The sequence below is a fragment of the Lacerta agilis genome, chromosome 14, assembly GCF_009819535.1.
Source record: "Lacerta agilis isolate rLacAgi1 chromosome 14, rLacAgi1.pri, whole genome shotgun sequence".
NCBI classification, from domain to species: domain Eukaryota; kingdom Metazoa; phylum Chordata; class Lepidosauria; order Squamata; family Lacertidae; genus Lacerta; species Lacerta agilis.
In genome coordinates this window covers 11,023,256-11,047,377 of record NC_046325.1, presented here as the reverse complement: position 1 = coordinate 11,047,377, position 24,122 = coordinate 11,023,256, and the positions used below count along the sequence as shown (strand labels likewise).

Below are 24,122 nucleotides of genomic sequence, written 5' to 3'. Positions count from 1 at the left end.
GCATGTGGAGGAGCGGAGACGCGAACCCGGTTCCCCAGATTAGGAGTCTTCCACTCTTAACCACTACACCACACTGGCTTGTGCACGAACTGATCGGCTGCAGGGCTGTGCAATCCAAGTCACTTCGCCACTTCTTTGAGGGTTTCCAAGTGGCAGATAGAGGTTTATGTCCTGGTACGCATGTATATTGCTTGCTATTTAGGAATAAAATCTTCTTCTCACCCACTTGTGTTTTGTATTGCTTCTGAATCCTAAACAAAAGAACCACCTTGCATCTGGCAAGACACTGTCTTTGGTTGCAGCCACAGACAATTAAATAATAGAAACACTTGAGGAGGCAGTGTTTATTTTGAAGCTTATAAACCACCCTTTCAGCAAAAGCTCCCAGGCTAGCGTGCCTTGAAAGCAATGCACACAAATACATTGGAATTCAAATGTACAATACAAAAAATGTTGGCTGTTGTAGCCTTTACCTGACAACAATTAAAAAATGCACAGAAACCTGAAACCCCAGCTAGACAAAATGCTGGAATACCTGCACAATTCTGCCTTAGCCTGGTGCTGGGAGGACAAAAGTGGTACCAGGCAAGCTTCTTTGGAGGGAATTCTAATTATGAGGCGCCACAGGCTAAAGACTCCCTCCAGTCAGTTCTCACCTAAACTTCAGAGAGTGGGAAGACTTGGTCAATGTCCACCAACTAGGACAGCAAGGTTCACACAGGCTTGTGCGGCACGAGGGTGTACTTCACAATACAGTAGTTCAGGATCAATGCATACTATTCAAAGTGGGCAGCAAGGAGGAGAGCATGGAGGTGGCCACAGGTAACAAAAACAGAGGTCACTGTAACACAAAGTGCCTCTGTCAGGCAGCTGTGAATAACCTGTGGCCCTCCAGATGTTTCTGGTCTCAAACTCCCATCAGCTCCAGCAAGTTCATGACCGGGGATGAAGGGAATTAAGAGTAACAACATCCGGATGGACCACAGGTGCCCTGTTCCTGGTCTGAAGGGACGATAAGCAGTTTTTCAATCCATGTGGAGTAGCTACCACTAACTCGCAATACTCTGGAGCAGGCATAGGCAAACTCGGCCCTTCAGGTGTTTTGGGACTACAACTCCCATCATCCCTAGCTAACAGGACCAGTGGTCAGGGATGGTGGGAGTTGTAGTCCCGAAACATCTGGAAGGCCGAGTTCGCCTATGCCTGCTCTGGAGTGATGGGAAAAGACTCCTGTGATGTCTTGTCTAAATCGGAGGGGACAGGACTCAGGCCCAATGGCTGAATGCGGTCCTCTGGTCCTGGCTATATGGCCCTCAAGATGCCCTCTAATGCTGCACTACATCTCCCAGGCCACAACCCTCATTGGCCCAGTTTCACTCCCTCATGCGCTTCTTACTGTCTGGGATGCACTTTTGAGGCAGCTTCTCACACGAGTAGTGTGTGTGTGTGTGTAGCAACCTCCAAGGCATTGCAAATATATATATATATATATATATATATATATATATATATATATATATATATATATATATTTGAATGAGAAAAGCGCTCCAACTACTTTTGCCTAACCACAGACATGTGGCCCCCAGAAGATTTACCCATGAGGAAATGTGACCCTTTGCTTGAAAAGAGAGAGAGAGAGAGAGAGAGAGAAAACACCACCACCACCCAACCTAAATGAAGAAGTTTGCATAGGCCAGTCTCTAAAAACCGGTGTTTCAATGCACCCAATCCAGGTAGGGATTACTACAAGCCAATCAGGACAGAGAATGTTCCTGAAGCAAGAAGTGGGCTCTGTGCAGCTGCAGCCCACATTTCCACACTGTTTGTTGAGGGCTGGGAATCTGGAGAACTCTGGTTTGAGATTCAGGTTCCCAGCCACATCTACAGCATAGCCTGCCCAGGCATGGGAGTCCTAGAATTCTGTATTTTCATCTCCTGGAAACCTCACATTTTCCACCCAGGAACGTATTATTTGTACAGGCCAAGGGAAGGGCTGTGGTAGAAGCACATGTAGGCATCAGAAAGAAGCCGGCGGGCAAATGTGGGCAAGGATTTGGGGTCCAGGCCTTGGAGTACTTCGGGGGGCATTGCCAAATAGTCCGCTACTTCCGAGCAGGGCGTGACTCGGGGAATGTTAAAGCCATTCAGCCCACCTGGAAAAATAAGGAAATAAATGGGGTTAGGAGGAGGGGAAGAAGACAAGGAGAAAAAGCAAGCAAAGGGCTCCCCAAAAAGTGTATCTACATGGAGGGAAATAACTATTAATTTATTCAGTTTATATCTCACCCTTCTAAAGGGGCCCAGGGTGGTGAACATCAAGAATAAAAACCTTTCGAAAACAGTTATAAAGCATTTTCTCAACCAGTCTTTTCAGGGTTGTCCGGAGCTGTATTTTTCAGTCATCAAATGCCTGGGTAAACAGGAATGTTTTGAATTTCCTCCTCAAAGTCTAGAATGAAGGAGACAGACGCACCTCACCACGGATGGCATCCTACAAATGGGGAGCCACCACTGTAAAGACTCTGGTCTCGGCACAACCAACAAGGCCTCACCTACTGATTGTAAAGTCTGAAGTGGCTGAGCACACAAGGAGAAAACCGGCAATGGCAAGAACTGGAAGATAAACACCAGAGGTATGTTGCTAGAATTCTGATTGCTGCTAGGGGAAAGCGCTTCCTAGTTTATGTAAGGTAAAGGTAAAGGACCTCTGGATGGTTAAGTCCAGTCAAAGGAGACTATGGGGTTGCGGCGCTCATCTCGCTTTCAGGCCGAGGGAGCCGGGGTTTGTCCGCAGACAGCTTTCCGGGTCATGTGGCCAACAGGACTAAACCGCTTCTGGCGCACAGAGGACCGTGACAGAAGCCAGAGCGCACAGAAACACCATTGACCTTCCCGATGCGGCGGTACCTATTTATCTACTTGCACTGCCGTGCTTTCGAACTGCTAGGTTGGCAGGAGCTGGGACAAAGCAACAGGAGCTCACTCTGTCGCGGGGATTCAAACCGCCAACCTTCTGTTTGAAGTTTTTAATGTTCTGTTGAAAGCCGCCCAGAGTGGCTGGGTAAACCCAGCCAGATGGGCGGGGTAGAAATAAATAATAACAATAACAATTATTATTCTGATTGGCAGGCCCAAGAGGCTCATTGCTTTAGACCACAACGCCACCCACACACCCCTTTTTCCTAGTTTATGACAGGAAGTAGCTCTGGGAGTTCTTCCAAACAGGCAGGATATGGCCACTCACCCTCACGGTCAGCCATGCTGTCAAAGAAGAGCCACTGGTGGACATCTGGGCCATGGCGGGTAAAGGCTACATAGTGGCTGGTCTCGATGCAAAGGACGCCGAAGAGCTGCATGGTCTGGCGGGGGATGAAGTCAGGCAAGGAGCCCAAGCGGGAAAGCTCCTCGGGGAGATGCAGCGGGCGAAGTTGGTGGCTGCGCCGGGCACGGTGTTTGTGGACCTACAGAGGGCAGGAAACCAGGTAGGAAAAAAGAGGGAAGGTCTTCTCCCTCGCTCATAATACTAGAAACTCAGGGACATCCAGCAGAGCTGCATATTGGAAGTTTCAGGGCAGGCAAAATAAAGTGCTTTTCCCACACAGATCCCCGAAACCGCAAGAGAGGAGAGAGCTCTTGTGCTCATTTCCAAAGGCAACTGGTTGGCCACTGCAGGAACAGGAAGCTAGACTAGATGTGTCACTTGCCTAATCCAACAGGACTACTGTCAGGGAACTGTCCCCGGCTCAGCTCAGGGTGGTGCAAGGGCGTTCGGGATGCTACAGACAGCCTCAGCAACACCTGAGAAGCAGCACTTCCTTTTCCAGCGGGAGCAGCAGCGATGCCTCAAGTGGGGATGGCGAGACAGTTCAGGGAACTGGTAGCCAAGGCTCTGGGGATTTTACAGAGACCTCACACCCTGCTGGTGCAGAGGGAGGCACGCCACTTCCGTCCACCCAATTGTGCAGAGGGGTGCCACGTAGGGAAAGAAGGAGGGGGTTTCGTGTCCCTAGACTCTTATTGCTGGGGGGGGGGGAACCGGAAAGGGACACTCCCGGATTCTGCTGATGGATGAGACAGACGTGATTTGTTAGCTCTGCGCTGTAAATAGTTTTGCACAATAAAACCATTAAAAAGAAGCTACGGAGTTCGGCTGGTCACTCATGAGCAATTAACTGAGGACCTTACAACTATTATTTTTATTTTATATATAAAATAGTAAGCTATTTATACCCCACCCATCTGGCTGGGTTTCCCCAGCCACTCTGGGCGACTCGCAACAGAATATTAAAAGCATGATAAAACATCAAACATTAAAAACTCCCCTAAACAGGGCTGCCTTCAGGTGTCTTCTAAAAGTCAAGATAGTTGTTTATTTCCCTGACATCTGGTGGGAGGGCATTCCACAGGGCGGGCGTCACTACTACCAGTATTATTTAGGATGGAGCTTGAGAGGTGGAGGGTCGCTGAATTTTGGCATTGCACAGGGCATGACTGAAATTAGAGACTCCAAAGTCTACCCAGACCCCAAGCTGGCACTCTTTTTATCTTTTTATTCTTCTTTCAGAAGAAGCGGCCACAAGCAGTTGTAATACTTTGTTACCTTTTTTTCTTTGTTTGTTAAACAAAATGAATTAATAAAAATTAATTTAAAAAAAGAAAAAGAAAAGAAACACTCCTGCTAGGAAGCGAGGGTGAGCTGCAATATTTTGTTGGAGGTTGAGCTTGTTCAATATTTTGTTGGAGGTTGAGATTAAACTCATCCTTAATCCACTTGGCTGCCCAATCCCAAGGTAACAAATAAATTATTTTATTTATTTATTTATTTCCCGCCCATCTGGCTGAGTTTCCCCAGCCACTGTGGGCAGCTTCCAACCTAATATTAAAAACACAATCAAACATCAGTCATTAAAAAAAATTCCCTTAAAAGAACTGCCTTCAGTTGTTTTCTAAAAGTAAGATAGTTGTTTATTTCCTTGACGTCTGATAGGAGGGCATTCCACAGGGCGGGCGCCACTACCGAGAAGGCCCTCTGCCTGGTTCCCTGTAACCTCACTTCTCGCAATGAGGGAACCGCCAGAAGGCCCTCGGTGCTGGACCTCAAGTGTCCGGGCAGAACAATGGGGGTGGAGATGCTCCTTCAGGTATACTGGGCCGAGGCCATTTAGGGCTTTAAAGATCAGCACCAACACTTTGAATTGTGCTGGGAAATGTACTGGGAGCAATGTAGGTCTTTCAGGACCAGTGTTATGTGGTCTCGGTGGCAGCTCCCAATCACCTGTCTGGCTGCCACATTCTGGATTACACTCTTCAACTACCCAATACATATTTGGGCTAAAGGTGAGCTTCCCAGGTCTGAAAGGGTTTGAGGCAACTGGACTAGACATCCTACAATCTCCCACTCCCCACTACGACTCATTTTTGCTGAAACATATTGCAGATTTCTCTGTGAACTGCTTAAAAGACCCTTTTTGTATAAGCGGTATATGGATTACATGAAATCAATGAAATTCTATCCCGCTTTGATGAGCTGGTGAGCAACCCCACGGTACCTGCTGACTGCAAATCTTGCAGAACTGTTTGATGCGGCGAGCGGCGAAGCTGTGGTCCCTGTAGCAATCCGGACACTCAGTCACAGCCAGCCCTTGGCAAATGCAGCACTCTCGAGGGCCTGCAATGGGTTGATTGGATACATTTGGGTCAGTCAAAGAAGTGGAAGAAGTCTTGGGTTAAAGACGCAAATAGCCTAAAAAAACACACATGCACACACAACAACTATAGCGATGGTAAACTGCACACATTCCAAAAATCCTCTCCAGGATTGGAACTCTCCTGACAAAAACTTTTCTGTTCTGCAAGTTTGACTAAGAAGCCTTTCCCCCCTAACAATTAAATGAAGCCCCTTCTTCACCCAACTTTTTTCTAGAACTCAATTATCAGAAGTTTGTGTTTTCTCCAAGGAGCTCAAACTGGCTGAGATATAGTGAGGGGGTTGCTGTTGTTGTTGTTGTTGTTGTTGTTGTTGTTGTTGTTGTGGTAATGTTTCCACCTCCTCCATTCCTGTCCACTTGTTGTTTTCTCCCTCCAAAGTAGATCTCTTTATTTCAGGGGCTGGGAAACCATTTTTCCAACCCAAAGGCCCGGTTCCTTTGAATAACCTCCCAGGGGCAAAAAGCCAAATGCCTGTGACTTTATTCCCCACCAGCCCTGCAGTGGCTTTCTTTTCCAGGAGTAATACACCTTCTTTGTTCTTTTAACCACCAGTCTATTAATTTATTCTCTCTCTCCCTCTCTCTCTCACACACACACACTTCCTTCCTTCCTTCCTTCCTTCCTTCCTTCCTTCCTTCCTTCCTTCCTTCCTGTCACACACCAGCCCCCAGGATCTTTCCTACTATGGAATGTGTCCCTTGGACTAAAGAATGGCTTCTCATCCCATCCTTAAATTCTTCCTTAGCTTCCAGAGGGCATGGAGATACAGCATTTTTTTAAAAAAAAGGACAGGTTTTTCAAATCCATCTTCATTCCCACTCCTCTTTTCTTTCTCAAACACTTTCTGTACCATCCCCTCTGAGACAGTCCTCTAAAAAAACAAACAAAAAAAAAAACACCACCACCCTTTCCCCCTCTTCACTTCTGCCTCTCAGCACCACCACTTACTGTCTTCCAGTAGGTCAGTGAGGTCAAGTTCCAGGCTGGGCTGTATGGTGCGAAAGGCCTTGAAGTTCTTCCCATTCCGCGGCATCTGCAGGATGAGGCAAGAGGGGGCCTGCCAGGGAGTAAGGAAGCACAGGGAATGGGAGAAGAGGGAGAATGGATGGGAGTTATTGACAGGGCCCTCTCCATAACATTCACCACACAAATGAGTTCTCCTAAACACAGGCGACCTCCATTTTTGGAACCTGTTTATGGTCTCTTGCAGCAACGTGCATGGTGGTGGGGAGGGTGGTCCCAACCATCTTTCCAGTCCTCAGTCTCACCTCTGTGAACTTGAGGTCCCCAGTGACCAGAGACCCCTCCAGAAGCTCCTGAACCGTGGGCACTGCCCGGGTCAGGTGATCCTCAATAAATATCTGGTAGAAAATGCAGCCGTGGGGGTCCTGACCAGCAGAGCTTCATGGGAAGAGGATAAAATAAAGGCGAGAAGACATCAACATATGACCGAGCCACCTATCCTATCTACTCATAGTTCACTCTACCCTTTCTTCCAATCTCCTCCCCCTCACATTTCACCCACAATTCCCCTTCAAAGGAGGTGGGGAGCTAAAACGCTGTGCCCACGGTCTCTCCACCCTCCAGCCGTGCCTGGGCCACTGGCCACCTCTGCTGCTCCTGCCAGTTGGTGCTTATGCTGGAGCTGGAAGTGGCCACTTATTGGCAGCCATGTGAGCTGCAGCATGACACACATGTAGCAAATGGATGGTAAGCCTAACTTACCGAATCTGGAAGAGTGGCTCCATTTTCAAGACTCGGAAGAGCAGGGTGAGAAATTCCTCTGGGTCTGTGAGGGGAGAGGACATGAAGTAATCAAGCCCTAACAGCAACAGCTTTTATTCAAACATATCAGTTTCCCACCCATCACATCAATTTCTTAAAAACAAACAAAAAAACCTAACTAATCATGCTGCCTGACTTATCAAGTTGAGGGTTAAGATCCTCATCCTTTCTGGCAACGTGTTTTATACTGCAAAATTGAGAACTGGATTTTAATGTGACACTTTGGGGGCTCGTTTGTTTGATGCACAAAGAATGGGGGAACAATGCTCTGAGGTTCATAGAATCCATCTCCCTTCCTAATTCGTTATACACAGTTATCCAAAGTCCAACACGCAAGCACACCACAGCTCTGCACAGGCTGCCATCAAACCTTTTTCTTCATGGGTGAAGCCAGAGGAATGTCCAGCCGTCTCCAGAACCTTCCGCAAGGCCATAATTTTGGTGGCACAGACATATCCATTCCTGTCCCCGCAAAAAAACAAAACAACGAAGGTGTCATCACCAGGTTACGACTTTGAAAGAGAGGAAGTGGTGGCGGGGGAAAGCAGCAGCAGTATGCAACACACGCTTATAAGCAATACTACATTTACTGCAAAATCACTCTTAATTCTACTGAAATGGGAGCATTTTAACGGAATACGAGGCTCAGAAGAAACCCGAGTAGCTCAGAGGCTTGGTCAAAGAGGCTTCACTTACCTGTACTTATTTCTTAAGGTTTACAAATAAATGGAGAAACCATCTTCTGGAGCTTTCCCCCCTATTTTCTATCCCCCCCCCAATTTTAGCCATGGCTAGGGCGACTGGTCCCATCACCTCCTGGCAAATAGAAGGGGAAGAAATGGAGGCAGTGAGAGATTTCACTTTCTTGGGTTCCATGATCACTGCAGATGGTGACAGCAGCCACGAAATTAGAAGACCCCTGCTTCTTGGGAAAAAAGCAATGACAAACCTAGACAGCATCTTAAAAAGCAAAGACATCACCTTGCCGACAAAGGTCCGTATAGTTAAAGCTATGGTTTTCCCAGTAGTAATGTACGGAAGTGAGAGCTGGACCATAAAGAAGGCTGATTGCCGAAGAATTGATGTTTTTGAATTATGGTGCTGGAGGAGATTCTTGAGAGTCCCATGGACTGCAAGAAGATCAAACCTATCCATTCTTAAAGAAATCAGCCCTGAGTGCTCACTGGAAGGTCAGATCCTGAAGTTGAGGCTCCAGTACTTTGGCCACCTCATGAGAAGAGAAGACTCCCAAGAAAAGACCCTGATGTTGGGAAAGATGGAGGGCACAAGGAGAAGGGGACGGCAGAGGACGATATGGTTGGACAGTGTTCTCAAAGCGACTAGCATGAGTTTGGCCAAACTGCGAGAAGCAGTGAAGGATAGGCGTGCCTGGCGTGCTCTGGTCCATGGAGTCACGAAGAGTCGGACACGACTGAACGACTGAACAACAACAACAACAAGGGCGACGTGAACTTACTTGCGCAAAGGGTTGACAATCTCCGTTCTCAGCAGATCCCGTGTTTCGGTGTAAGACGGACTATCGTTCTTGTCTGCTGGGCGCAGCAGCATCGAATCCAGCACTGAGGTAAACGTGAACATACTGCAAGCGAGAAAAAGACCAAGCGTGGTTGTTGAGATGTCTGAATTCTGTCCCTACCACCTCTTAGGAGCAGCTTCTAGCACTTAGTCCAGGGAATGGGAATGGAGAAGATGATATGTATGTCTTTTTAATTCCAGAAGAGGACAGAACCAACCTTTTATATCTATCTACCTATCTCTCTTGTGTGTACAAAGTTAGTAAAGGGGATGCGGGTGGCGCTATGGTCTAAACCACTGAGCCTCTTGGGCTTGCTGATCAGAAGGTCGGTGGTTCGAATCCCCGTGACAGAGTGAGCTCCCGTCACTCTGTCCCAGCTCCTGCCTACCTAGCGTTTCGAAAGCACGCCAGTGCAAGTAGATAAATAGGTACCACTGTGGCGGGAAGGGAAACAACGTTTCCATGCGCTCTGGTTTCCGTCACAGTGTCCCATTGCGCAGGAAGCAGTTTAGTCATGCTGCCCACATGACTTGGAAAGCTGTCTGTGGACAAACACCGGCTCCCTTGGCCTGAAAGTGAGATGAGCACCACAACGCCATAGTCACCTTTGACTGGACTTAAGTGTCCAGGGCTCCTCTACCTTTACCTAATGTTAGTATATATGTTCCTGTGATTTCAGCAACAAAAAATACCCTCACTCAATTTTCTTAATGAGGCAAAACATTCCAGCTTCTTCCTTCTTTAGCCACTCTAACAAAAATGAAACGATATTGCTTCCAAGCTGGCAATTATACAGCTTTGCTGAAGCTCTATGCCATCCTCCAAGATAAGGTCATGCAATGTTTACATGTCCAGTGTACACATGACAAAGTTATCCCTCCTTGCTAAAATTGTTGGATCTGTTGGCATCTCTGCAGCAAATACTGTGGTTGTCAGAACGGAAATGTTTAATCAATTGCCGATCCATCTATTTGGTCCCAAGTGACAGATTTGCGATTTCTAAAATATGTGCGGATAAATTCTGGCATGTCCAACTCCCAAGAGACTGCAATCTACAGTACTCACAGTATAAAAAGACTGACTGTGATCTACCCATTGTCATTGCCAGGAGTATTTTTAATGAGAGGGTTGGCGTAAGTTGTTGAGCTTTTCTAAGGGGGAGGAGTGATCTCTTGTGCCCTGTTCAAATCCACTACTTCCTCTTTTACCTTCTCTGTCTCTTTCTTTGATTGCTTAATTTCTTTCTGTGCTTTTTTAACTGAATTTTCAATTGTCTTAGATTTAGTCGATAAATCTTTTAATTGTTCTGTCAGCTCTCCTACTACTTTCTCAAATTTTTGATCCAGTGACTCTTTTAAATCCACTAATCTTTTTTAAATATTCTGTTCACTTTGCCTAATTTCTTTTTTAATCTCTGGTAACAGACCTTCCCACTCTTTTGGTTGACAGTAGTTGAACTTTTTTAAGGAGAGGGTTGGCCAAAGGCGATCACTAAACTTCATTCCGCAATTTACCTGCAACACCCCCGCGATCTACCAGTAGATTGTGATCTGCCTGTTAGACATGCCTGTTCTACATGAAATAATTTTCATGGGGCAATATCCAACACAAGGAAGTTCCCTTCCCTCTCCTCCCCCAAAATCTGTTCAGGGCTTCCACCTGCCCCAGTCTTAGGAAGCAAACTTCTTGCTCTCTGCATCACATCACCTCCCCGCTGCAACCTTACCAGAAGAGAGTGGCATCCAGGTAGCAGGAGTTGCAGTGACCTTGGATCCCCTTCTTCCATCCCGAGAGATGCTCCATGCCCTGGTCACCCAGCGGCGGAGGCGGTGTGTCCTCTTCCACTCTGCTGCTGGCGTACCCACGGAAGTCTTCGGGAGGATGGAGAGAGAGGGAGAACAGGTGAGGAACAACACAGGGCCTCCTGGCATCTTGCTTTACCCCTTTGCCTGGTGGTTCAAGGATTAGACCTTGTGCTTTATAGGAAGTGGAGATGCCTCCGAGATTCCCAGTGAGCTGTTAAACCATGAGCAGTGACACGGAAGACAGGTCGGTCTTTCCCCTCCTCCCCCTAGGATGAAATCACTGTGTATGCATTACACCAATTCAGTCCATTGGGTCATTTAGTTCATTATTGTCTATGCCTGTGTTTCCCAAACTTGGGTCTCCAGATGTTTTGGGACTACAACTCCCATCATCCCTAGCTAGTAAGGCCAGTGGGCCAGGGATGATGGGAATTGTAGTCCAACAACAGCTGGAAACCCAACATTGGTCTACACCAATTGGTAGTGGTTCTCCAGAATTTCTTTCTCAGCCCAACCTGGAGATGCCAAGGGCTGAACCTGGGAAAGCAGATGCTCAACCGCTGATCTATGGTCCTTCCCTCATACACTGGCAGAGCGGTGGGGAGGTGATCGATGCTGCAAGATGCCTCCCAGCTTCAATGGGCACAGAACAGGGATACATCTGATGGGCTGGCTTAACCTTCCAAGGAACGCTTCCATCTCTCTTGTTTGGGAGTCACTGGGTTTCAGCCCTCCTCCCTTTCCTTGCTCCCTCCACAGAGAGCCAGTGTGGAATAATGGTTAAGAGTGCTGTACCAGGGGTATCTGATTCCCAGTAAGTTAGCAAAAATGTATACAGGTACAAATATCTGCTGGAAATGTAAAGAAAAAAGAAGGCCCCTTTTATCATATATGGTGGTCTTGTAAGGTAATAAAAGCATTCTGGGAAATGATATATAACGAGTTGAAAAAACACACGCTTAAACTAACTTTTATTTAAAAACAAAACAAAAAACAGAGGCTTCTCTATTAGGGATTGCAGGTGCTGATATTCCAATTGGTCTTACAGGAAAAAGCAAAGCAACTGGATTTAACAGTCAGGGGTCCCGTTATCTTTACCTTTACATTGATTATTGCTTTCATTTTTGAATCAATGGTCTCGTTAGATAGTAAAATTCATGTTAAATTGCTGTTTTAGGTTTTCTTAAAGTCTGAAACGGATCAATCCATTTTGCATTACTTTCTATGGGAAAGCACGCCTTAGTTTTGGAACGCTTTGGCTTTGGAATGGACTTCCAGAACGGATTAAGTTTGAGAACCAAGGTACTACTGTAATCTTTAAATTTGGATGTGTATGTTTATGTTGTTATAATTTTATACTTGTAAAAACAAAGAAAAATGATTTCAAAAAAAAGAAGAGCTGTACAGTGGTACTTCCGGTTGCGGATGGGATCCGTTTCAGAGGTCTGGTTGGATCCTGAGGTTTCCGCAACCTGAGGACCGCTTATGCGCATGCGCGCATGGCGGAACCCGGTAAAATACTTCCAGGTTTGCCACGTGCGGATCCCGAAGTTTACGTAACCAGAGGGTTACGTAACCGGAGCTGTGACTGTACTAGGAAGACTGGGGTTCGAATCTCCACTCAGCCACGAAGCTCACTGGGTGACCTTCATCCAGTCCCCACCTCTCAGCCTAACCCACCTCACAGGGTTTTTGTGAGGATAAAATGGGGAAGAGGGATAATCGCATGCTCCTTCCTAGAGGAAAGATGGGACGTAAACATATTTATAACAATCTACGCCGTACCCAAGGGGTTGCAACGCAAAACGGGGTTCTCCAGATTCTGCAGAGAGCCGAAGCGCGAGTCGGGGCGGCAGTAGCGCAGCTTGACGAAGAGTGCTTTGTTGGGTTGGCAGTGGAAGTAACGGGTCCCTCTGTACTGGCCGTCCGTGCATCCCGAAGGCAGCGGCTCCTCCTGGAAAACATACAAGGCCCATCCTTAAACAAGACCACCACCTGGGATTCTGTAGCTGTGACTCCTGCATTGCAAGGGGGGTGGGTGGAGCTCAGGTGAACCTTTGGGTTCCTGCCAACTCTACAGTCCTGTGATTTTACGACCTGAACCCTCCAGCTTGCGACGGCACATGCCGCCTTTACGTACCAGCTGGGCCTCCGTTTTTAACCGACAGCAAGACAAGACTCATCGCACCTAAACAGGTAGTAAATGAGTAACGCAGAGAGGGGAAATAAGAGTGCTGCGAGATTTCAGTTCCAGCATATTTCACGTAAAACGTAAGATAAGCCTGCTGGATCAGGCCAGAGTCCAATCCAGCATTCTGTGGCTGACTGAATAAATGTGGAAAGTCTGCAAACTGGACATGAGCACAGCAGCACTCTGCCCACCTGCAATTCTGAGCAACCGGCAGATCCTTAATCTATTACTGAATTGGTTCCATCTTCCAGTGTTGAAGCACTGTTTGATTGGCTGGCCTAGCTGGATGCATGAAGTGTGTAAATTCATGGCATTTGGCGATTTCCAAATGGAAGGAGAGTGACTGAGCAAAACGTGTGCATCTTTGAAATGTGAAGCTTCCGAGATTAAATTAATGATTACCAATAGTTCACCCCAAAAGAGACTTGCAACTAGGCGGCTCCACATGAAACGGACGACAGGCCAGCGTTCTGCCCCCGCAAGCGACAGATAACTGCTTTTGGCAGAGCATACGGAAACTCACTGCACAGATTTTATACCGGAGCCATCGTGTGCAACAAAATGAGCACATGATTCAGGTGGCACACACCCCAGCCTGCCACACCCTTTGTTCTCACCAGCTCCAGCCCAGCAATAGCTTCATCCTCATCAGGGGGCTCCCCGATCCATCGGATCACCCCGTAGATCGGCGGATCGTTCACCTCCACCACGGAATTGATCTCCAAGAGGTGGTGGCTGTACTGTTTGTCCTCCTCTTCCTCTTCGTCTTCCTCCTCCTCATCTTCTTCTTTCTCCGCCTCCTCCTCCCCATTTTTCTTCTTCTTCAAAACTCCCAAGTCTTTCGTCTTGTGGTCCCCCAGTTCTCTGGAAGATGCCAAGCTTAGGGGCTCCTTGGGCGAGCACTCCTCCAGTTTGGGGGGGTACTTGATGGATGAGGGGGGCGGGCAATGTTCAAATTCATGTGAGGTGGGTGAAGAGGAATTGCTGGGCAAAGTCTCAGGCCTTCTGTCAGCTTGTTCTTGAGAGAGAGAGAGAACAGCACATTAGATAATCCAGCACCTCAAGCCTAAAAATACGCTTCCAATTTGGTCGCTAACCGTTTGCAGTTCCGGAGTTCAGGAGAGAATCTCAACTTTAAAATGCGGGAGCTGGGAAACCTGAACAAGTTTCTAGCCCTTAAGGATGTGCAATTGCCAATGTGGGACAATGCCTAGGAAAATTTTTGAAGGCCAACAGGAAAGGGGAGGGGACTGGTCTCAATCACCTGGTCCCTCCAGCTAGCAGAAGCAGAATTGTGCAAAACACAGAAAACTATCTGGATTTGCATAAAATTCATAAAATTTAACTGTGGTTAATTTCGAGTGGTGTATACACAGCTTTACTGAGTTCCTGTGACTTCCAGCTGCCAAAAAGCCCCGTGTAAAGCTATACCTTTGCTTTACTACTGGCTGGGTAGCAATATATACTTTTCAAAAAAATGATGTTTGTAATCAAAATGTCACAGAACCTGACCACCTGACATTTTTCATTATTATTATATTTATTACTACTACTACTACTATTACGAAAAGTTGTCAAAAAGTGAAAAACACTTCTTAAAATCCTTTCTTAATCCCTCTGTAGCCAGCCAAGTAGTTACATGTGCCTGCTAACTATTTAAAACAGGGGTTGGGAAACCTCAGGCCCAGGGACTGACTATGGCCCTTTCTGCTCCTCTATTTGGCCCTTGAAACTCTTGCCCTCACTGATCCCAATCTGCACTCCCGTTCAGTGCCTTTGCCTGGTTGGAATGTGTCCTTGAACTCCGATTATGCCTCTTTCTCTTCCGGACGGAGGATAGGGAGGGGTTTTTGAGCATGTGCAGAAATCAGCTTGCTGCGCATGGGTGAAATTAAGGTTCCTTGGCCTGCCCACATTTGCCTCTCCCCCCCCCCCCGCCCCCGGCACAGTGTACGGCTGAACTACTACTACAAGTGGCATTGGCAGCCACAAACATTTGTCTTCCATTAAATTGGCTAATCCTCTTTGAAGTTATCAATGAAGTTACCGTATATTCCGGCATATAAGACGACTGGGCGTATAAGACGACCCCCAACTTTTCCAGTTAAAATATAGAGTTTGAGATATACTTGACCGCAGATTCTCCACCCGGTGTATAAGACGACCCCCGACTTTTGAGAAGATTTTCCTGGATTAAAAAGTAGTCTTATACGCCAGAATATACAGTATCTACTGGTGGAGGCAGCATGTGTTGGCGATCGTTATCTATGTTTAGTCTTGGTGTGGAGCAAGTTCCCAAGAGAAGCAAGGTCACTGGAATGAAGCCGTGTGCATTCGCAGCTTCTCTGGGGCTGAGAAGCGAAACTCATGCTCTGGAAGAGGTCCGTGTCTAGTTGAAGAGTGGATCAGTGAGATCGTTGAGTAGCAGTGGATCGGTGCAGCCGTGCAGAAGCAAGGACACACTCTCAATGGGCTGTGACTCTTTCAGGAGAGAGATAGACACGCTCCGAGGGAATGACTTTCTTTCTCCAAGGAGCTGGGGAAAATGTTTATGGACCTAGTATATACTGCAACCAATTAAGCTGCAAAAGCCTGACTCCTGGTCTGTCGTGTGGATTGTTTTCCATTCCACCCACGCCAAATCTCTGCTGCCTGGTAACTCTGCTGGACTAGTGTCCATTGGGGAACCGTTACTGGACCCAACTGACAGTGGATTATAATCGGTTAAATCATAAATCCCACAGTATGCTGAGATAACCTCAGTCAGGGTGGATAAAAATCAATGATTAAAAAAAATAAAAAAAAATCGGATTTTTTATTGAAATCAATTTTTTTTAAAAAAAATTAAATCAGATTTTTAAAATAAAATGCTTTTGAAGGAAAAATCTTTCTAAATATAGTTTTCTATTTAAGTTACGTTATTGTCCAAAAGCTATCCATCAGGAAATAAGGATTTGTTTTAAGTTTTTCACATGTGCTAAAACTCAGTCTAAGTGGGTTTAAAAAAAATAAAAAATATTGTTTGACCACATCAGTTAACAAACATGCAGGAAAGTTGCCCAAATATAAACAGTTAACTTATTAAACCTCACAATAATTTCATAATTATCTGTGTATGTATTTCTAATAGTATAACCAAATCATAAATTTTTGACAGAACTGTAAAAACTACTCTGAAAATTTATTTTTTCCAAAAATGAAACCTTCACCTGGTTGTAAATATTAAGATTATACCAGCAAGAATGAGTCTTGTTGTAAAAAGAGAAAATATTTAAATCAAGTCTTACTAACTAGTGATTTAAATCAAATCCACCCTGACCTCAATCAGGGTGAGCAGAGTAGACCCTTGATCTCAGGTTTGAGAGTTCAAGCCCCATGTTGGGCAAAATATTCCTGCATCGCAGGAGGTTGGACCCCAGTGGTCCTTTCCAAATCTTCAGTTCTATGATTCTATGAATACCAGCTGATGGGATTGACAAGTGGGGAGGATGCTGCTGTGCTCAGGTCCTGTTTCCAGGTTTCCCACAGGTATCTGGGAAGAGCACCAGACGGACTGTTGCTGGAGACCCTTTTTATGCAGCCTCCAGAAGTTTGCACAGGTGTAAATGAGGCCCTTGGACTGATAGAGGTCCCTCAGACCTGCTACATTTAAAATCCCCAGACGACATCCCGGGTTTTTTTCGTTATTGTACAACTCACCTTTGTGCACTTTAGAGATGGGCAAGAGCATCCCATACTCTGGAGACGGGATATGGCACAGGACGCGGTTTCTGAAGAGGCCATCCCAGGACCCGACCGGTTTATCCTAGGGTGAGATGGTAAGAGGACTAAAGAAAGAGTCTAGGGTCTCTGGACTGGCTGCCCATCCCCATTCCCTGATCACCACACGTGGCCTGCCTGCGTTGGGCCAAATAAGGTGGACATTGCCAGCATCTGCAAAGGGCCCACACCTAACAGAAGGCCCACAGACAAGAGCCCCCCAGGCTTGCTGCAGTGAGGACGTAAGACTTATGAAAGCGATGGGTGAATCCATGGAGAGTGTCTTAGCTAAGGGGCCTTTGAAACCTGGAGCCCAAACTGGGCACACCCAGGACAGTAGGTTGGAGCGAGACGTGGAGGCCACGGTGTGGAACTGAGGGAACACAAGAAACTGCCTTACTGAAGTGTTCCTCTTCCTTCCTGCCTGTTTTCCCTTGTGTGCCATGTTTTGCCTGTGGGTGAGGCCTGTCTTGTTCTGACGGCACATAAGCCGCTCTGGGAGCCTTTTTTGGTTGAACAGCAGGGTGCAAATGCTCTAAATAGGCAGCTCCCAATTAGCTAAGTACTGGTGGAACCCTGTTTTTTTTCAAAAGCCAAGCCATGGACCCCCTAGTTTTGACAATGATGGTATTTCTTTGGTAGTTTTTGTTATGTGAATGGTGCCACGCCCCCCCCCCCGGATGGGTTATACAGTAGCCCTGGGATCCACGGAGCACCGATTGGGAGCCACTGCACTAAATCAATCCATTAATATTGAATCAGAACAACTGGTCCATCTAGCTCAGGAATGTCTGCCCTGACCAGGAGTGCTTCTAAAGAATTCCGGACAGGGAATTTTTCCCAATCTCACTTGAAGATGCCGGGAATTGAACCATGGATTTTCTGCATGCAAAGCAAATGCTCTACCACTGAGCCAGGACTCAGGGGCGGACGAGACACAAGAAGTCATCGCTAAACGTGTTTCGTGAAGTACCAGGAGATTTGAAGCATGTTGGCCAACATTAACATGGGGATAACTAACCAACAGCATTTATAAGGCCACAATACTCATCATCCCTGACGTTTAACTTACCAAGTGTATCCCCACAAACACCCCGGTCTCCTGTTTCTTGGGGAGGTAGTCGCAGTACACCACCGTGCCAGTGGGCGTGCTGTCATCCATCTTGAAGAAAACACGGTCCCCAATCTCCAGTTCCGGAGTCGACAAGGGATCTCCCGACGTCAGCTGGATCCGCGTGCATTCCCGGGCGCTGCCTCTCCGGGGCGCTGGTGGGCTGCCTTCGGGCAAGTCATCCGGCTCAATCCGGCTGACGGGTACAAAGACTCCGCAGTTCTCCCGGCAGGAGAAGAACTTGTGGCCTTTGAAAGTGCCGTCGGTGAAACCCTTCCCGGCTGCTGAGCCCTACAAAAGTGGAGAAAGGGAGCTCGTCTCATCAGAGGTGTTCCCTCCTTTATTTCTCCCCACCCCTGTTTTACCCTCACCACAACCCTGTGAGGTAGGCTAGGTCAACAGATCAGGACTGGCCCAATACCTCAAAGTGAACTTTGTGGCCAAAGAAGGATTTGAATCTGGGTCTCCCCAGTCTCGGTCCAATGCACCGAGCACATACTTCCTTCCATATAATTCCTTCAGAGTTCCCTACACCATTTTCCTTTCCTTGTGTGAGAGAAAGAGCTACACAGGTTGAAGCTATGCATGTGAAATCCTTTTTGTGTTTGTTGTTTTTTTGCAATTAGATTTTGCCCATTGAGTTCAACGTTGAAATAAATTAGGACAATATGGGGCAAGAAACAGGTGGGCAGATAAAACTGTGGTGCCCGTGTGTGTGTACAGGTCTTATATTCCTTGGAAGAAGGAACTAGAAACCTGTGTGCTAAGAAAAGAATATATTCCGCACAGAGATAATTTTTTTGCAAAAACAAACCTGCTAACGGACCCCACAGAACAGGCATAGGCAACCTTCGGCTCTCCAGATGTTTTGGCCTACAACTCCCATGATCCCTAGCTAACAGGACCAGTGGTCAGGGATGATGGGAATTGTAGACCGAAACATCTGGAGAGCCAAAGGTTGCCTATGCCTGCCACAGAAGATGACCTTCCCATCAACTCACCACAAGCTCAACGCCAAAGATGATGCTGGTATTGTGCTTGCTCTTGTCTATGGGCCCACGGTATCGAATGATGCCTCGAACTTTATTCCCGGAGGCGGAAGTGATCTGGACCCTGACTTGGTCTCCCTCCCGGAGGGCGCTGAGTCGCTGCATCAACTGCTCCTTCTTGAACAGCGCAAGGCGCTCATCTCCGTTGGTCACAGCTTCCAGGAGTCCAGAACAGGTGCCCGTCAGTTCCACGGCTGCCCGTGGAGGCACCAGAACCACTTTCTCTGTATCCATGACCCTGACCCAGAAAGTTCCATCTGGCGATGCCCCATGGCCATCCTCTTGGCACAGCAGGCTGCCTCTGGCCACCTTGACCGACCGTCCTGCCTTGCTGGGCCCCGTAAAAGTTTTCACGGCGATTAAGAGTTGCCGGGGCTTCATTGCTGCTGCAGAGGTGAGAGACGAATCAATTGCCTGTGTGAGGAGAAAAGAGAAGGAACAAGACAGTTTAAGAACTATTCCCTCTATTTCTGACATTCTTGCCGTGAGTAGGGCTGGTTTTCAACATTGCGATACATCACCAGCTAAACATCGCCCGCCCTGTGGAACGCCCTCCCATCAGGTATCAAGGAAATAAACAACTATCTGACTTTTAGAAGACATCTGAAGGCAGCACTGTTTAGGGAAGTTTGAGGTTTTATCATTTATTATTATTATTATTATTATTATTATTATTATTATTCTGTTGGGAGCCACCCAGAGTGGCTGGGGAAACCCAGCCAGATGGGCGGGGTATAAATAACAAATTATTATTTATTATTATCACTGCAATATACCGATATATCACAATGACTGAAATAAGGATGGAGCTATATGATATATATTTTTGCATAGCACACAAACACACACACACACAGAATCAAAGCACCATAAAATGGTAGAGTTGGAAGGGACCGCGGGGGTCATCTAGCCCAACCCCCTGCAATGCAGGAATATTTTGCCCAGCGTGGGGCTTGAACCCGCAACCTTGAGATTAAGAGTCTCATGTTCTACGTACTGAGCTATCCCAGCAGCAATAATCTGTTTAGGTGAAGAGGAAGATCCGAATCGTGATTCGTGGTATATCGCCAGATCAAAAATTATGAAACCAGTATCACGATATGGACTTCAAACCGGTTTTGGGAGATGAGTGCTGTTCGCTGTGCCCCAAAAGAAAGGATTGCCGGGTTTAAGAGGAACCGCAAGGCTTTCGGAAGTACAGGCTTAGAGGCACAGCATCTGTTCTGTGTGCAGAAGTTCCCAGGTTCGTTCCCCGAAAACTCTAGGTAGGGTTGGGAAAGACTCCACCCTCCACCTGAAAACCTGGAGAGCTGCTGCCAGTCAGTGTGGACAATACTGAGCTAGGTGGACCAATGGTCTGACTCAGTAGGAGACAACTTCCAATGTACCTCTATAAGGAATCTTCAAGGGGGGAGGGCCGTAAATCCAACAAAATACAGTACTCTGATTTTTGGGGTTGTAGAAGGGAGACATACTCAAAACAGCCCAAGGTGCAATGTAGTGGCCATTTGAAATGGCAGTATTCTACCCCCCACCTCCCCCATTATCCACCCCAGGGTGGATAAAAATAAACCATTTTTAAAAACAACAGTTTTTAAAAATAAAATGCTTTTGGAGGAAAAATCTTTCTAAAGATAGTTTTCTATTTCTACATTATATTCCATCAGGAAATAAGGATTTGTTTTAAGTTTTTCATGTGTGCTAAAACTCAGTCTAAGTGTTTTTTTTTAAAATTGTTTGACCACATCAGTTAACAAACATGGATACATATTCTATAATGTTATTGTTTTAGTTAAATAAATTGTTATTAAGTGATTATTTTTCTCCTTCCAAAAAAGTGCAGCAGAAAAGTTGCCCAAATATAAACAGTTCCACATATTAAACCTCACAATAATTTCATAATGATCTAATTATTTCTAATAGTATAACAAAATCAGTAATTTTTTATTTAACTGTAAAAAGTACTCTGAAAATTTACCGTTCCAAAAACGGAACCTTCACCTGGTTGTTAATATTAAGATTATACCAGCAAGAATGAGTCTTTCTGTTAAAAAAAGTGATTTTAATCAAGTGTTACTGACTAGTGATTTAAATCAACTTGATTTAAATCAAATCCACACCATTTGGACATTTGGGGGCCGTCCCTAAAAACCACGGCATATAGTCACCCATTCCGTAGTGCGCTGTTTTCAGTGGGATCTGAGTAAGTGTATGTTCAGATTTATTTATTTTACTACATTTCACATACACCTCCCACCCACCAAGGAACTCAAGGGGCTATACGTGGTTGCCGCTTTTCAGCTTATCCTCACAACAACCCTGTGAGGTTAAGCTGAGAGATCATGACTGGGCCAAGGCCACCCAGAGAGCTTCATGCCCGAGTGGGGAGTCAAAGCCTGGTCTCCCAGGCCATCGCCCAACGCTCTAACCACTATACCACATTGGCTCCAGATTGCTGGGCTCTGGGTGTATAAAACCTTACAAATTACCAACAGCATATACATAGAGACACCCGCACCCTTTGCTCACACCAAACATTTACAGCACATGGATACCCCCCAACAAAAACAACATTGGGAACTGCAGTTTGTTCAGGGAGCTGGGAATTGCAGCCCTGTGAAGTGTAAACTACGGTTCCCATGAGACTTTTGGGGAAGTCGTGTGCTATAAATGTATGCTGTGGACGTGACCTTTGCTTTTCTGGTTTAGGACCAGCTTGCCTGAAGCACCAGCCTTCCCCAACCTGGTGCCCTCCCGATGAGAAACGGAGCAGTGCGAATGACCCAAGCACAAACAGTATTGAAAGCTGGGAGGCGTGTGACTTCCCCATTAGCATCACGAGCACAAATCATCATGAACACGCAATCAAAACAACATTTGGGGGGATCTTCTCTCTCCCACTTGTCGTTCTCCAACATACATTAAAGCTGGAATAGCTTTAATTGAACGAGGGTATTGGCCTACAAGAAATCAGCCCTGAGTGCTCACTGGAAGGGCAGATCCTGAAGTTGAGGCTCCAATACTTTGGCCACCTCATGAGAAGAGAAGACTCCCTAGAAAAGACCCTGATGTTGGGAAAGATGGGGGGCACAAGGAGAAGGGGACGACAGAGGATGATATGGTTGGACAGTGTTCTCGAAGCGACTGGCATGAGTTTGGCCAAACTGCGGGAGGCAGTGGAGGATAGGGGTGCCTGGCGTGCTCTGGTCCATGGGGTCACGAAGAGTCAGACACGACTGAACAACAACAACAATTGGCCTACACTTGTTGCCCTACTGGATCCAGTATATGCAAATAAGATATAACTCGGTATGCAAATGCCAATATAAATAAAACATATGCACAGAGGATTAATACTTTTTTTCCACTCCCCTGCACCTTTAGAATTCAATTGCAGACCTTTTCCTAACCCACAGATAAAGTAAAATAGAAAGAAAGGAAGAGGAAACAAATGCCCCAAGAAAAAATTAGTCAAATTCAGGAATTTCCCTGTCAACACCCTGTTTCCTTCCTTCCGCCACAGGATTGCAAACTTTAGAAACCACCCCATGTAGCGGTGCTTTTTAACAACAGCTTGAATCTAAAAACTCCTAAAGCTCATCAACTTTGCCCCCCCCCCCAAAAAAAAACTTTACTTGGCTGTAGGCTCTGAACCAAACTGGAACAGGAGCAAGTCAGGTTGACTTTTGTCTGGTCAGTTGGCAATCTCCTGGCCCTCGAAGTTCTTAGCCACCTTGTTATCCTACTGCTTTCCTCCATGCATGCATATTGCAAAATTTCTGAAAGAATGCAAAGGCTGCCAGGCTTTAGGCCTAATTAGAAATCACCCCGGAGAAATGCATTCAACACGCGCTGTAGAATGTCGCGATCTGCGAGTCCTGGGAGAGCGCTCTGCACGTGCTCAGATGCCTTCCTCACATCCCAGGACGTTCTATCACGGCTAAGCCTGTGGCTGACACTGACCCACGAGCGCAGGCACACCCCGACCTGGTGAGCCTCTTACAGGTTGCAAAAGGGAAACAAAAAGGAACTATTCGCTTTCCGAAACAAGTTAGCATTTAGAAACAAAACAAACAAACAAACAAACAAACGTATAGATATGCAGATTCTTGCCTATGTGCAAAAAAAAATCAGCAAGCCAAAGGCTGCCCCAAATGTAAACTCACCTCTCTCCTTCAGATCCTACCTGGAGGCGGTGACTTAACTTTTTCAAGCGCATGCAACAAGATTTCCCCCCCTTCTGGTGTTGGAACCACGTTTAAGGAAGTCGCCTCTGCTTTTAAAGGGGCGGAAGGTGAGAGCCAATGGGAAGCGACGCGAAAGGGAAAGGCGACCAATCGGAGCGGAATGGAAGCAGATGAAAACGAGGAAGGAGAGAGAGAGAGAGAGATGAATGAGGTTGGAGATGGGTGGAACTTAGCTGAGGCTGAAAGGAGTTTTAACATCACCTCTATACTCTGCTATACTGTATATGGATAATGCCGTGTAATGGTGACTTGTCGCCCACTTTTCATCAGAAGGTTCCAGGGCTGCTTACAGTAAAATACAGCATTAAAAAAGAGTTTAGAATTATAATCACAACTGGTGGGAGACAAGTCATCATCACCCGGCAGTTCGTATAAATTTACAGTTCATCATGCGAACTTCAACTGGCTGGTGCTGTTTTGATAAAATCTTGGTTAAATGGGCAGCAGCAGTCAAGCTTAGCCATCCTATTCCCCCCCCCCCTTCTGTTTGGTTGGTAACCTCAGTTTAGCCCCAGAACCTATTTTTACCACCATTAGTTGCTGTAGTGAATAATAATAATAATAATAATAATAATAATAATAATAATTTATTTCCACCCCGTCCATCTGGCTGGGTTTGCCCAGCCATTCTGGGCGGCTTCCAACAGAGATTAAAATACATGAAAATATCACACATTAAAAACAGGGCTGCCTTCAGATGTCTTCTGAATGTAAGGTAGTTGTTGTATCTCTTTGACGTGAGATGGGAGGGTGTTCCACAGGGCGGGTGCCACTACCGAGAAGGCCCTCTGCCTGGTTCCCTGCAGCTTCGCTTCCCTCAGTGAAGGAACCTCCAGAAGGCCCTTGGCGTTGGATCTCAGTGTCCGGGCAGAATGATGGAGGGTGGAGACGCTCCTTCAGGTATACAGGACCGAGGCCGTTTAGGG

The 24,122-nt window shown here is 46.5% G+C and overlaps 1 protein-coding gene across 1 annotated transcript; it reads right to left on the bottom strand.

Annotated features, from left to right (window-relative positions):
* Window positions 1-1,698: 1,698 nt before the first annotated feature.
* Window positions 1,699-23,208, bottom strand: LOC117059015 (ubiquitin carboxyl-terminal hydrolase CYLD-like). Its single transcript, XM_033170465.1, has 15 exons — window positions 23,116-23,208; window positions 18,902-19,363; window positions 17,862-18,191; window positions 16,730-16,835; window positions 13,648-14,048; window positions 12,625-12,793; window positions 10,761-10,905; window positions 8,975-9,097; window positions 7,868-7,959; window positions 7,438-7,501; window positions 6,981-7,113; window positions 6,661-6,769; window positions 5,553-5,671; window positions 3,248-3,464; window positions 1,699-2,156 (listed from the first exon to the last, which is right to left on the bottom strand). The coding sequence occupies exons 2-15, from the start codon at window positions 19,328-19,330 to the stop codon at window positions 1,972-1,974; spliced, it is 2,622 nt and encodes an 873-aa protein (XP_033026356.1). The 5' UTR covers window positions 19,331-19,363; window positions 23,116-23,208; the 3' UTR covers window positions 1,699-1,971.
* Window positions 23,209-24,122: the final 914 nt, after the last annotated feature.

Coding starts and splice junctions, on each gene's coding strand:
- LOC117059015 (XM_033170465.1), bottom strand. CDS start 19,330: ATGAAGCCCCGGCAACTCTTAATCGCCGTGAAAACTTTTACGGGGCCC. Junction 5,672..6,660: donor CACTGACCTACTGGAAGACA/GTAAGTGGTGGT, acceptor AACCCATTGCAG/GCCCTCGAGAGTGCTGCATT. Junction 3,465..5,552: donor GCAAGATTTGCAGTCAGCAG/GTACCGTGGGGT, acceptor TGCCCTCTGTAG/GTCCACAAACACCGTGCCCG.